General features: G+C 33.9%; 2 protein-coding genes across 4 annotated transcripts in view; both read left to right on the plus strand.

The window, feature by feature from the left end:
- The window catches only part of RABGAP1L (RAB GTPase activating protein 1-like), a 521,731-nt gene that overhangs the window by 173,385 nt on the left and 334,005 nt on the right, over positions 1-14,341 (plus strand). The window lies entirely within an intron of this gene.
- On the plus strand, positions 8,864-10,588 carry GPR52 (G protein-coupled receptor 52). Its single transcript, XM_004688502.2, has one exon. The coding sequence runs from the start codon at positions 8,939-8,941 to the stop codon at positions 10,022-10,024; it is 1,086 nt and encodes a 361-aa protein (XP_004688559.1). The 5' UTR covers positions 8,864-8,938; the 3' UTR covers positions 10,025-10,588.

Genomic DNA, 14,341 nt, shown 5'->3' on the forward strand with positions numbered 1-14,341 from the left:
TCTACATCTCCCTTATTGATGGATCTATGGAATGTTTTCGATTTTTGAGTATTAAAAATAGAAGTGCAACACACATTTTTATACAAGTTTTTGTGCTTATGTTTTCATTCAGATGAAATTGATGGGTCATTGGGTAATTTAAAAAAATATGTAATAGTTTTTTTTTTTTTACATAATTTTGTGCACTTTTTCCACCTCAGTTGTAATCTCTGTGGGCTGCCCATCACCAAATCACCTGTGTGCCATAATCATATTCCAGTGCATTTCGCCCCCACCCCTCCAACTGTTTTTGATCCCATTCCCCACTCCACCCCCATAAAATGACTCTGGTATATAGCTGTTCATCATTATTATTTTCTCGCCTGGTCATAGGGTAATTTTTTTAACCTCACAAGGAACTCCTAAGCTGTTTCAGAGGTTTTAAGATTGGGGCATTTTATATGAGCAGTAGTTAAGTTGTGCAGTTTCAGTTGTTCTGCATCCTCACCAACATTTACTATTGTCAGTGATTTAGTTTTTCTAGTGGACATCTATAATGAATCTCACTGTGATTTTACTTTGTTTTTTCTTTAGCCTATTGATGCCGAACTCTTTAAAGTTTTTTTGTTGGTCATTTGTGTATCTTCCTTGTGAAGTATCTAGTTCAGTATTTTCCTATTCTTAAGAACTGGGCAATTTGTAATTTTATTAATAAATTGTAGGGGTCAGTTATATATAATGGTTACACATCCATTGTTAGGAATATGTTTTGCTAATTATTTTCTCTGTTTTTTTTTGCTTGTCACTTATTGTTATTTGGAAAACAGAGTTTTGATTTTTAAGTATGATTTATTAAATTTTCCTTTTATAGTTACTGTTTTAATATCCTAAGAAACCTTTCTACTTTTATGTCATGAAGATATTATTAATCTATTGAGAGAATATTTTCTTCTAGAAACTACATATAATTTTTATGTTTAGATCCATGATACATCTCAAATATATTTTTGTGCATAGTATAAGGAAGAGGTCTAAATTCATTTCCCCAAGACGTACAATTTTTTTAAATGACATCTACTGAAAATATTTCCCTTTCTTCTTCACTTGCTTTAGAATGTGTTGAAGTCAGTTGGTACATGTCTATTTTTGGATTCCTGTTCTTTTCATGGATCTTTTTGTCTAACTTTGTTCCAGTCTTCATTACAATGACTATATAGAAAGTCTTGAAATCAGAGTGCACAACTCTTCCAACTTGTAAGTTTTTCCTTTGATAAGGAAAAACTTAGGTTTCGTAGGTTCTTTATTATCCTAAGTTTACATAGAAACCTTAGAATTTATTTGTTAATCTACAAACCCAAAAACCGTGGACTTTAAATGCTATAACGAGGAATCTAAAATATTTTATTAAAGATTTATTCATACAGAATGGAGTACAGGCCAGAGGTACAGGGGGTGAGAGGATTCATCAGAGACAGAGTGGGAAGCAGAACAGGCAGATCAACTGCAATACACTGCTGAGGGAGCAGCAGGCTAGACAGGAAGAGGTCTGCTGTGCTATGTGGTTCATCTCCCTGGCTAGGAATTAAACTCAGGCCTTAGATATGGTAATGCTGGGACTTAACTCCTAGGCTTTGTTTCCAGTATTAATGAGAATGCATTGACTCTTTCACCATTAGATATTAAATTAGTTGTAGGTCTTTCATAGAGCGTCTTTACTAGGTTGTAGTAATAATTCTTCTGTAGTGTCACTAACTTAACATTTATTAAATTTGTTTTATCTTAGTCATTTGACTAATAAAATGAAATAAATAATATAAACTTGCTTTCTCCACTTGAGAGGTCACTAAAACAGTGGATTGTCACATATACCATTTCAGAGAGCTAGTTTTTTCCCCTAGTATTTAGATGAAGTTGCTTTAACTGTACACTTAATATTTATTTATGGCACTTTTCATTATTAAAATAAGAACTTAGTGATCATTATCTCTTGCTAGATAATGATTTTTGCAAGGCTTAAAAATCAAATATTCATGTTTAATTGCTTTAGGCAGAGGTACAGAGGAATAATATTACTTTTAAATTTGAATGTATATGATTAATTATTTCCCTCACATTGCTTACAGCCTACCCCAGCCCCCTGCAATTTCGTCATATATTTTTTGAACTTCTTGTAATGCTTATATGTTAGGCAGGGAACTACAAGGAAATGTGTATTGTGAGCTTCATAAAAACTGGCTATTAGAGTTTTCCAGTCTATTAATAGACTTCAAGTTACGTTTGCATGCTTTTATGTTACAATTATATTTAATACTTATTTTTTCAGCTTTGTATTTATGCCCAACACTATAAACTAAGAACTTGAGATATAATGAGGACAAAAGTTACTCATCTGATGGAACTTAAAAATCTAGTCAGGAAGACAAAATTGAATGGTATAGAAAAGTATTAACTCTGATAAGTGTAGAATCTGAACTGAGCTAGAATTTCAAGGAAGGTTTCCTTGGGGAAGTATTTAAGCTGAAGATTAAGAATATAAACTAAAATCTGAATTAACTGGAAGATGTGTATGGCTTAGTAAGTAGCAGGTACAAATATCTTGGGGCAGTAAGGAAAATAATAAGTTATGTGTGTTGGGAATGGATGGATGGAGTAGAATAAGGTAGAGCCAATGTAGTCAATGTAGTTAATTATAAACAACATAGAAGAGATGGGGGTTAGAGAGATATATGGAGATAAGATTTTATAAAATTTAGGACTTTATCCTAAGGGCAGTATAAAACCACCGAACATTTAAAAATTATGTTACAAAAGTACAAAACATTATTTGGTTTGTATTTTGCAAGGAATGGTGTGTCTGTTTTGAGAATTGAAGACCAGAGAACTCAGGAAGACTGGATTGGAAGCCACTGTAGTATTATAGTCACACACAAGATACAGTGCTGGTGGCTGAGGGTAGTGATAGTAGAAACGGAGAAAAGTAAACATGGGAGGAGTAGTTGAAGAATTTGATAAATTCTCAATGTGTACCCTTTCAAAAAATATATTTACAAAACATTTTACTTGATTCTGATTTTTACTTTTATTATATATTGGTTATGTAATTCTCCTTGATAAACATTGCCTGCTGTTTATTCTGCTTGCCACTGCTAATGTCTCTTGCCTTGTTGTCTAGGTCGCTGGCTAGTTACTTGAATTGTTTAAATGTTTTTAATGAAATATTGATGCCTAACAAAAGAATGATAAGTCAAACATCTGTGATGTATCATCTCATAAAGTTACATAGTTTTACCTGTTAGAAGAAATGCTGAAGCAATCCCTAATAATGATTGCTTTTAGGTATTTCCCAACTAGCATTCATAAACTGGAGAGAGAAAAGTGGTTAATAATGATTATAATAAGTATTATGATAATAAAAAATATAATGATCCCTAAAATGAAGAGTATTATGTCTAATATAAAAACAAAGAATGATTTATATAATGAGCTTTGTAAATATGTACTATTAATTTTTTTAAAGCTTCATATTTTAAATTAGTTGCTACTATAATAAGATTAGAAAAAAGGATGGAGAGAAGAAATGGGGCTAGTAGAAAAAGTCATTTCTAAAAAGAAGAAAATTACTTGTAATTCTAGTTAGAACTACTGAAGCTTTTTTTTTTTTTTAAATTGGTGCAAGTAAGGAAGGAAACTTTTAAACTCTCCATTTCAATTATTATATGCCTTTGGAAAAATGTACAACTATAGATTATTACAGTATTTTAGACTTAAATAAAAATCAGTCATTTTTTTGAAAAATGTGTCAAACTAAAGGGACCTAGTATTTTAATAAACCTAAATGATTTTTCCCCATTTCCCTGATTTTAGTAATATTGCAATTCAAACTATTTTTAAAATTAATTACTTAAATTTTAATTAAGTTAATATTAGGATAGACCCATCAGGTATTACCATCATAGTCCACCCACCACCCTACTCATCTGTCTTCCACCAATAGAGACCATTGTGCTTCTTAATCTCTTTGTTCTTGCCTTTCATCACCCTTCTCGCCTTCCCCATCCCCTTGGTGCCTTAGTTTTGTAGTTGCTCAGGGGTTAGTTTTTAAGCTTGTCTTTATCTATTAGTTATTTTATGTTCCACATATTTATCTTTCTCCTTTTACTTATTTCACTTAGCATTATACCTTCAAGCTCTATCCATCCTGCCACAAGTGGCTTGAGATTATCTTTTTGATTACTGAATAGTATTCCATTATATATATATTATGTATTTTATGATTTAATTTAATTATATATATTTTACATCATCTTTCCATTTTGTACAATTTATGCATTCTCCTGTCATGTTTAGTCTTTGCAAAATTCCCATCACCATTTCACCTGTGTACCATCACCATAGTCCCTTGTATAAAAACACATTCCCTCCCTTGTTTTGATCCCTCCTCTTCTCCCTCTCCTGCAGATTGTCTCTGATTAGTAATTGCCTGTTTGTTTTTTTAATTTATTACAATTTTTTGTCCTAGTCCCTTGTTTGGTTTCCCTACATTCTTCCTGTAATTGAAACCATTTGATATTTTTTTCCCTCTGACTTATTTCACTGAGCATAATCCCTTCCAGCTCTATTCACATGTCTGTGAAGGGCATGAGCTTATCTTTTTTGATTGATGAATAGTATTCCACTGTGTGTATATACCACATCTGCTTGATCTAGTCATCTATTTATGGGCATTTGGGTTGTTTTCATATCTTACATGCTTTAAGTGATGTAGCAGTCCTTTTGGATTAATGTTTCTATGTCCTTTGAGTAGATTCCTAAGAGTGGAATTGCTGGTTCATGTGGAAGCTCCATTTTTAGTAGTTTGAAGAACCCCCATACAGCTTTCTATAGTAGTTGGACCAGTTTGCATTCTTGCCACCAGTGTGGAAGAGTCCTTTTTCTACATATCCTGCCTGCCTACGTTTGTCATTTCCTGTTTTTTTTAATATGTGCCATTCTCTTTGGACAAGTGTCTTTTTTGCTCTTCTTCCCATTGTTTTGATTGGATTGTCTATTTTGCTTTTGTTGAGTTGTGTGAGCTCTTTGTAGATATTTGTGATCAGTCCCTATCAGTAGTACTGTACTCAAAAACTTCTTCCCAGTCAGTAGGGTATCTCTGTTTTGGTTAATGTCTCTTTTATGGTCTAGAAACTTTTTAATTTGATGTAGTATTATTTAATTTGATGAACAGTTAGCTGTTCATTTTTTTCTTTCACTTTTTTCCCTTTGGGAGATGTGTCTTTATAGGTGTTACTGAGATGTGTGTCATGTAATGTTTTGCCTATATTTTCTTCTATATATTTTGTACACTACATCTTGATACACTCCTTTGTCCTGGGGCAATTAGGTTCTTTCCGTAACTTAGTTATAGTAAACTGTTTCCTTTTTATTTCTAGTTAGTGTTTTTGAATTTTTGGCAATAGATGCCTAGGAGTGGGATTACAAGGTCAAATGGCAGATCCACTTTTAGAGTTTTGAGACACCTCCATAATGCTATTCATAGTGGCTGGAATAGCTTGCATTCTCACCACCAGTTTAGGAAGGTTCTCTTTTCTCCATATCCTTGCCAGCACTTGTTCCTTCTGGTCTTTTTGATATGGGCCATTCTCATAGATGTGAAATGGTCATTGTAGACTTGATTTGTATTTAATAAGTGTTGTAAACATTTTTTCATGTGCCTGCTAGTCATTCAGATCTTTTTAAAAAATGTACAAGTCTATACTCTTAAAATTATTTCTTGTTTAGATTTTGGTGATGAGGTAGCTTTGATTATTGATGTTATTTTATTTTCCAATTATTTTATAATAAAATGTCACAGAATGTGAAACTGATCTACATTCATTTATATTAAATGTAATTTTTATTTTGACTATTTAGTATTCTTATAGAGTAATAGTTAAATCCAATCTAGCTTGATTTTAATGCTTTTAGGTATCCGTAAAAATCAAAATTATTCCTTCTTGTATTAATTTAAATATTTTAATTTTAACATGGTCCTTTTTCTAAGGTTGTTATTCTAACTTGTCTTATAAAAATCTTGGGTAATAAGAAATGTATTTCCATTTCATATATTGTCAAACACCCTCTCCCCACAAAAAGAATTTTAGCAATAATGTTTTTGCTGAAGGGCTTTTCAAGAGGGAGGCAAGAGTAGGGCTTCTGCTGTTTAGAAATCACTTCTATTAAATCTAGAATAATTTTCTGAATATTTCCTGACTGGCACTCATCAGAGATAAGGAAGTGTGTTAAAAATGGCAGATTAGACTAACCAATCATTCTACTTATTTCTTGTGATGATTTCTCCGAGACCATATATGATGTTAAATATTGCCTCAAATTTATCTTAGAACATAGATGTTAATTTGAAATCTTGTTTATACAGTTAAAATGTATCACGTTCAGCAGTTTACTGTGGGTGTGGCAGGCATTAGATTAATAATGACAACTTCTGTTAATCAAAATATGACTGTATTTTTGAGAGTGAAAATAGTAGCTCTGTCACTTAAATTTATGAAGACTTAGTTGAGTTTTAATAATTAATAAGTTTTTCTGTCAATGAGCATTAGATTACTACTGTAATAGTAGTAATCTATTTTTTTTACTGTCACTAGTACAGAGCACCTTTTGGTAGTTTCTTTACAAGGCTTAAAGGTGCATCCCAGGTTTTTTTTTTTCTTCTTCTGACCATAGGAAATAATCTTTATAAATGTCATAAAGAGAATACCTCTAGAAGTTCATATATGGCATTAATGTGTTATAAGGATCGGTCAGTTTCATTGTCTTCTTTTGTCAATCTTGATCTGAGCTTGCCGAGTAAGTCTATAAGCCTGCATGTGCCTGGCAACTGTTACCTAGTGACAGTTTCAGCTGCAGTAGCCATTGGCTGTGCTGTTGATTGGGGCAGGAGGACCGAGTCACCTTTCTGATGGTGAGTTCTGCATCAGCTCAGGATGAGGAGGAGGAGCAGGGCTCAAGCTCAGGTGAAGACAGTGAGATTGAAAGATTGTGAAGAAAATACCGGCAGCATCGTGGTAACTGCATCACAGTAAATTGGACTTCTGAATCAAGCAGCTCAACCTAGCAGCTGGTAAAAGTGAATGTAGGTGAGAAGCATTGCCTATTCCTGTAACAAGAGAACTATTTTGTGATAAGTGAAACTAGAAATGTGCAAGGAGGAATACCCTGTGGCTATTACAAAAGAAGAAGGACTTCCCTGAATGACTTGGTGGTGCACCAGAAAATAACTTTCAGAAGAATGCTTTCTATTAAACTGCTGCATTGTTCCTGAAGGAAATTTGATTTTTTTTATTTCTAGTGCATGTTATTTCTTCAAAAGGTATGACAACAAAGACTGTCAAGGGACTCTTTGAAATGCCTGTACTTTACAAAAGACTTTTGACAAATGTTAACCGAGTATCAGAATGACCTTGGAAGCCTTTTGAATGGATTCTATTCTGCCAGCCTTTCACTATTTCAAACTGTAGGATTTAAACTCACCTTGATTCTTTAGAGGTATTTCAAAACAAGACCATATTATAACCTACCTAATGGCCCCTATATTAATTGAGCACTTGCTCAAAATAGAATACAGAAATAGAAGAAGCATTCTCTTAACTTATGACTGCTACATAACTGCTAATATAGCAAACAAGGTAATTTTCCACTTTCAGAAGATTTAGTTGAAATAATGATTTAATGCATTAGTCATCTAATGAAAATAGAAATGGTATAGAAACAGAATATGAGGCCAACTGGAAATACTTAAAATAATAGCAGCGTTTCTAATCAAATAAGCTTAGCATATAGAGCAAAGTTATTATTGTCTGAATTTCATATGTATTTATGTGTACATGTGAGATGTAGGTGTGGTTGAAAAGATGAGAGATAACTTTGAGCTATATATTTTATAATCATGCTCCAGTATAAGAAAGGTTGCATGCCAGATGATGGTAGTCATTTTCAGTTATTGATGCTAAAATAAATGGCAAAGTTTATTTTCCTTTTGGGAAAAAGTATAAATTAAATAACATAGTGTAATTGTAATGGACTAAGACTATTTTATCTGAATGCTTTTAAAAATGCATGCAGAATTAAAACTTCAGATATTTGTCATATTTTGTCAGGTGTTAACCCATTGCGTATTATCTTCCATACTGGAAATGTGTTTTCTTTCTCATGAGACTTAGAGCAATCTGGAGTCTGTTACCTCTGTTCTGCTCCTTTGTGCCCAAGTAAAGATGAGTCTTTTGGAATTAGTCTTGATAAAGGGGGTGGTGGGAGCTTCTTAGTGTTTTAAACAAATAAATCATAAAATTGCCTCACCAGCATCAAACCCTGAACTGAGCCCAAAAACACTGTCAAAATGAACTTTTTCTCAGCTTTCCAGCCAAATCTGAGATCTTAATTATTTAAATTTCAAAATGTGAATCCACTTCTCATGATAGAGGAAACAAAAAGCCTGAGACAATTTAAGTCTTTCTTTTTTCATCCTTTCTAGTTGATCCCTAAGAAACTACCTTCTGAGAACAGCCAGCCCAAAGAAGCTTTTCTTCCCTTGGCAATTGATTTTTTTTCTTTTTACAGATTTAAATTTTCATAGTACAACGTAATAAGAAATCCATTTTCTGTGTAAGTGCCTTGTGTCTGCAAAAAAGTTGTCTGAGAACACTGGAGGAAGATAATCAGTGACCTTTTTTCACCTCCTTTCTAGCTTATCCCCCTCCCTTTCCCCACAAAGCTGAGTGTCACTTCTGCATTGAGGCTGATGAAGAAACTTGAATATTCTCTGGAATGCTCAGCAGTGACAGAAGCAGTGCCACTGTCTCCTGAAGCTGATTCTGAGATACTCACATGCAGAGTACAACAGATGCTGGGAAGGACCTCTGCTTGCTATAGCTAAAGCTGCAGGTTTTCTTAAATCCAAGCCATGAATGAATCCAGGTGGACTGAATGGAGGATGCTGAACATGAGCAGTGGCATTGTGAATGTATCTGAGCATCACGCCTGCCCACTTGGATTTGGCCACTACAGTGCAGTGGATGTCTGCATTTTTGAGACAGTTGTTATTGTCTTGCTGACATTTCTTATTATTGCTGGGAATTTAACGGTCATCTTTGTCTTTCATTGTGCTCCACTCTTACACCATTATACTACCAGCTATTTCATTCAGACAATGGCCTATGCTGATCTTTTTGTTGGAGTCAGCTGCTTGGTTCCAACTCTCTCACTTCTCCACTACTCCACAGGTATCCACGAGTCATTGACTTGCCAGGTTTTTGGATATATCATCTCAGTTTTAAAAAGTGTTTCTATGGCATGTCTTGCTTGCATAAGTGTGGATCGCTATCTTGCAATAACCAAGCCTCTTTCCTACAATCAACTGGTCACCCCTTGTCGCCTGAGAATTTGCATTGCTTTAATCTGGATCTACTCCTGCCTAATTTTCTTGCCTTCCTTTTTTGGCTGGGGGAAACCTGGTTACCACGGTGACATTTTTGAATGGTGTGCCACCTCTTGGCTCACCAGTGCCTATTTTACTGGCTTTATTGTTTGTTTACTTTATGCTCCTGCTGCCTTTGTCGTCTGCTTCACTTACTTCCACATTTTCAAAATATGCCGGCAGCACACCAAAGAGATAAATGACCGGCGGGCACGATTCCCTAGCCATGAGGTGGATGCCTCCAGAGAGACTGGACACAGCCCTGACCGTCGCTATGCCATGGTTTTATTTCGGATAACCAGTGTATTTTACATGCTGTGGCTTCCCTATATCATTTACTTTCTTCTAGAAAGCTCCCGCATCTTGGACAATCCAACGCTGTCCTTCCTAACCACCTGGCTTGCTATAAGTAATAGTTTTTGTAACTGTGTGATATACAGCCTTTCCAACAGTGTTTTCCGGCTAGGCCTCCGAAGACTGTCTGAGACAATGTGCACATCTTGTATGTGTGTGAAGGATCATGAAGCACGGGACCCCAAACCTAGGAAACGGGCTAATTCCTGCTCCATTTGAAGAGAACTGCACAGCAAAACAAGTGCAATCAGACAGTTGATTTTTGGATCATATTTTTGATTCATCTGGAAATTTGCCTCTGGAGAAATACTTACTTGAATAGTTGAATATGAGCTGAAGGGACTAAAGGTTTCTTCCTTCCCCACCTCCCTTCATGGATAAAAAAGATTAAAGGAAGGAATGCATAGAGGGTAATCTCAAGAGATGATTTTAGTGTGTGAGTATAAATATGCAGTAATAGCAAAGATTAAGCACTGAGGGTAAAGAAGTATCTCAGATCTTCTACAGGACATGAGCAAAACCCCTTGGTGTTTCTCTGTCTCTTTCTGACTAAACTTTCTTTTTTGTCTGTGTCTGTCACTCTTTGTCTCTTTGTGGATTACTCTCTTTGTGTGTGCTGACATTATTACTTACATAAATTGCCCGTCATAGGAAAATGCTACATATTATATATGTGGCAAAGTATAATCTTTTGCACCATAGTGTGCTTTTAAAAACACTAATATGCAATCTATATGTGATCTTTCCGTGGAGGATGTATAGTAAACCTCATATTTTATTGCCTGTCACACAGCCCTTGTGCTTATTTTTATACTATCCACAGCATACATTTTCTGCCGTGAATAAAAAGAAACAGTATTTTTGTTTGTTCTGGATAAAATGATTATGCTTCCACTTCTAACAGACTTTTTTTTTTCCTCCTCATTTTTCTTGATCTCTTTACTTTGGTACCTTAATCCAGAAGTGTCTTAGCTAATTAAAGAACCTACTACATAGCTCAAGCATAATGTTAAATAATTTAGTCCTTCCAACAAAATAGTCTATAGCCTGTTTCAGGAGTCGTGTTAAATATTTTTAATGTCTTTTGAAACATTTTTATCTGGTTCCACTTAAGTTAGTTCATGTGCCCAAAATAGGTTTTTGTTTTGTTATAGTAACAAAATAGTGTTGTTTCTCTTTAAGAACTCCACAAATAATTTAAGGTGGTTGCAAGGTACTTATCAGTAATGAAGTATTATTGCTCTTAAAGCTGCTTTGTGTGTGCATTTTTTTTTAAATATATAAGTAATATATTAACCATTTTGTGTTAGGTTCTCAAAACTTACTGTTATCTTCACTGATCATTTGCGTGATATCATTTGCATATACTATATTTTTTACAACAAAAAATGTAAATTATGTGATCTGTGCCTAATGTTTTCTTAGCACCTTATATAGATCAATGTTGCTTAAGTTATCAACATTGGAAAAAATATACAAAAACTTCTTTTAAGAGAAAAATACTTTTGTGCAGTTATTATTTAGATATTTATATTAGACCAAGCTGCATTCTTAGTTCTGCTGAGAGTAGACTTAACTATTAAGTACAGGTGAGAACTGTCAGTATTTTCTTTTGTAATGATATGTTTTCAGATTTAGAGATTATATTAACTTTTTTAGTGTGCTATATGAAATTGTCCAATTGTCAGGGGTTTAGATATAGTAAATTGGCATTTTGGGACTAGTAGTAAAACATGTGAGTGGTGAAACATCTAAATCTTACTTTTTTACCATAAATTTCCTGCCTGAAAGATTTAAAAATTTATATAAAACTACTATTTTACTTCTCAGTATTTTTGATTTCTTTGTTTTATGAATTGCATTTAATGAAATGTGCCTATGACTCTTCAAATTGGAAGCCGACCATGTTTGCACACTGGTGGTTTAACTTTAGAAGACCTTTGTTAGAAATGTTAGTTATCCTTTTATTGAAGTTGTTCTAAACCCTTGTATGTTTTTAAACATGTAAGATAGGTTTAAAATAAAGAATAAAACAGTAATCTATCTATCAAAATCAGAGTTTGCTTCAGTTTTATGAAATGTTTACTTAGAACAAGAGCTTACTATTTTGGGGATCAAATTTTAATTGTTTTTGTATTTCTGTGGTTTATTTTTTCTTGTCTCACTTAACCAAGTGAGATTTTGGTTAAGTTGAAATTTTAAGTTTAGAGCAGTAAAGGAAACAATATTACTAATTTTTCAGTTCTCATAAATAGAACCTTTAACATTATGCATACTGTTTGTGAATCAGATTTGATTCCTTTAGTATGGAGTATACATACAGTTAGAGATAACCCAGTGTAATGTACAGAAAACCTGAAGCTATGTTTATATACTTTGTTTGACTTTTCCTCAGAATAATTAATAACAGCAGTTATATACAGGCACTATGTTAAGTTTTATATTTAACCTTTAATCTTCACACAACCCTTTGAGTTAGTTCTGTTATTATTCCATTGTAGAGATTAGGAAACTAAAGAAAAGTGATGTATCCAAAACCATTCAGTCAGTGATAAAGTTTCATTCATAGTCAGCTGGCTTGGAGCCAAAGTCTATACTTATAACTACTATGTGGTTTTGCCCAAAATATTCAGACTTGTATCTTTGTACCTTTTTCTGAGGAAATTTAAGATTTTCCTTATCTTACCTGCATCTTTTGCTTCAGTTCTTTCCTTATGTTGCGATATCTTTATCCTTGAATCTTTTTTTTTAAAATATTTATTTATTTTGTGCATACAGAACTGGGGTACAGGCCAGAGGCTCAGGGGCGGCGAGAGGTTTCGCCATAGACAGAGTGGGGAGCAGAACAGGCAGATCAACAAAGTACACTGCTGAGGGGAGCAGCGGGTGGGTCAGGAGAGGTCTGCCACGCCATGTGGTTACCTCCCGGGCAGGTGGGAATCGAACTCATGCTGAAGTGGCTTTAGCTTCTCAGTGCTGTGCTTTAATCCGCGGCGCCACCAGGGAGGGCCCTATCCTTGAATCTTTTAAGCGCGTTTATTAAAACAGTAATCTGAGAAGTACAAACTTCCTAGTTTATTTTGTAATCAAATTGAAACCCTGGGACATGGCATTTCCTTGATTATTAATTTTGCTCATTTATTAAGTTTTCATTTTCAAATCTCTAAATTTCTTGTTGAAAAAAAACTTATTTGAAGGAGTGAAGACAATCAAATGAAAGGGGAGTCTTTATGAGCCATGTTTAGTTTACTTTATTCATTATAATGTTTATTGTACAACTCTGGGACAAACCACCTAACTTTTTTTTTATGACATTTTAATTTGCGTTTATATAATAAGATAATACTTATTTTGAAAATGCTCTGTCTTGTTTAGATTAATGTGTTTAAGTGCAGAAAGTATGACCATTATTCTCCTCATTTTATTGTTTTTCTTTGATTATTATCCAATTTAGTTATAAATGACAGTCAAACAATAACACTGCATATTGTTACTACAGCTTTTTTAGCTGCAGATTTCTTTCTGAGGTTATATAATTTTGGAAAGCTTTATAACCTACTGGTGTTTGAAACCTGGATTGAAATTCTGGCCCTCATAAACTGTTTGGCCCTAGGAAAATACTGAATGTTCCAAATACTCAATTTTCTCATCAGTAAAATACAGAGAGTTGTATCTTCCAATTAGGCAGTATCTGAGGACTACTCCTGACAATAGAAACTATGCATAATGTGATGCTTGCTGTTTCTCATAGTAACATTGTAAATTATTTACAGTATGTAAATAAATAGTATGTAATATTATTTACCATCACCATTTAAAGATTACTAATTCAAATTTAAGAAAACTTTTTAAAACAGAGTTAATTGAGATAGGGATGATTTTAAGAGCAGTCTACCTCCTAACTTTAGTGTATTATTAAACATCTTTTTCCCCCCATCAGATTATCTGTCGTAGAAAAGATGGTTCAGGAATGTCTTGCCAGCTTTTTTTTCCCCCCTGCATTTTGGTTTTCCTCATTTCTCTGGAATGCAATTTAAAGCATTTTGCCATATGCTTATAACTTGGGGAACACACAACTTAATAAACAAATACAACGTATCATTAGTTATATGTGTTTAGAAATTCTGAAGTTCTTACTACCTTAAAGGACTTGACTTTTCTCTGCCTACCCTGGAAGCTAATGATTACATGCGGCAAAGATATACATAAATAATAGACAGATCAAGCAGGATAAGATGTGGGGAACTTGGTGTGACATGGTGAGTACAGCCTAGTATTCAGGTAGAACCATTCTAATGCACAAGAGCATGTGTTGCTCAATCAGTGCTGTATTCTAATGCATAGGTTCCAACAGGTGCTCTTTCCTCTCAACAAAACTTTAGGAATAAGAAGTATTGGTAAAAATGTAGTGGCACTCTCTATAATCAACTGTAAAGTATAGACATTGAGGAAAACAAAATAACTATGGAAGGAAAAATAATTCTCTTTTCAGTGTTTTTGTAAATCTAAGTTTAGACAGTACTGGTTTTTAAATAT

This window comes from Condylura cristata, unplaced genomic scaffold (genome assembly GCF_000260355.1).
Source record: "Condylura cristata isolate star-nosed mole 26May11 unplaced genomic scaffold, ConCri1.0 scaffold00024, whole genome shotgun sequence".
Lineage (NCBI taxonomy): Eukaryota > Metazoa > Chordata > Mammalia > Eulipotyphla > Talpidae > Condylura > Condylura cristata.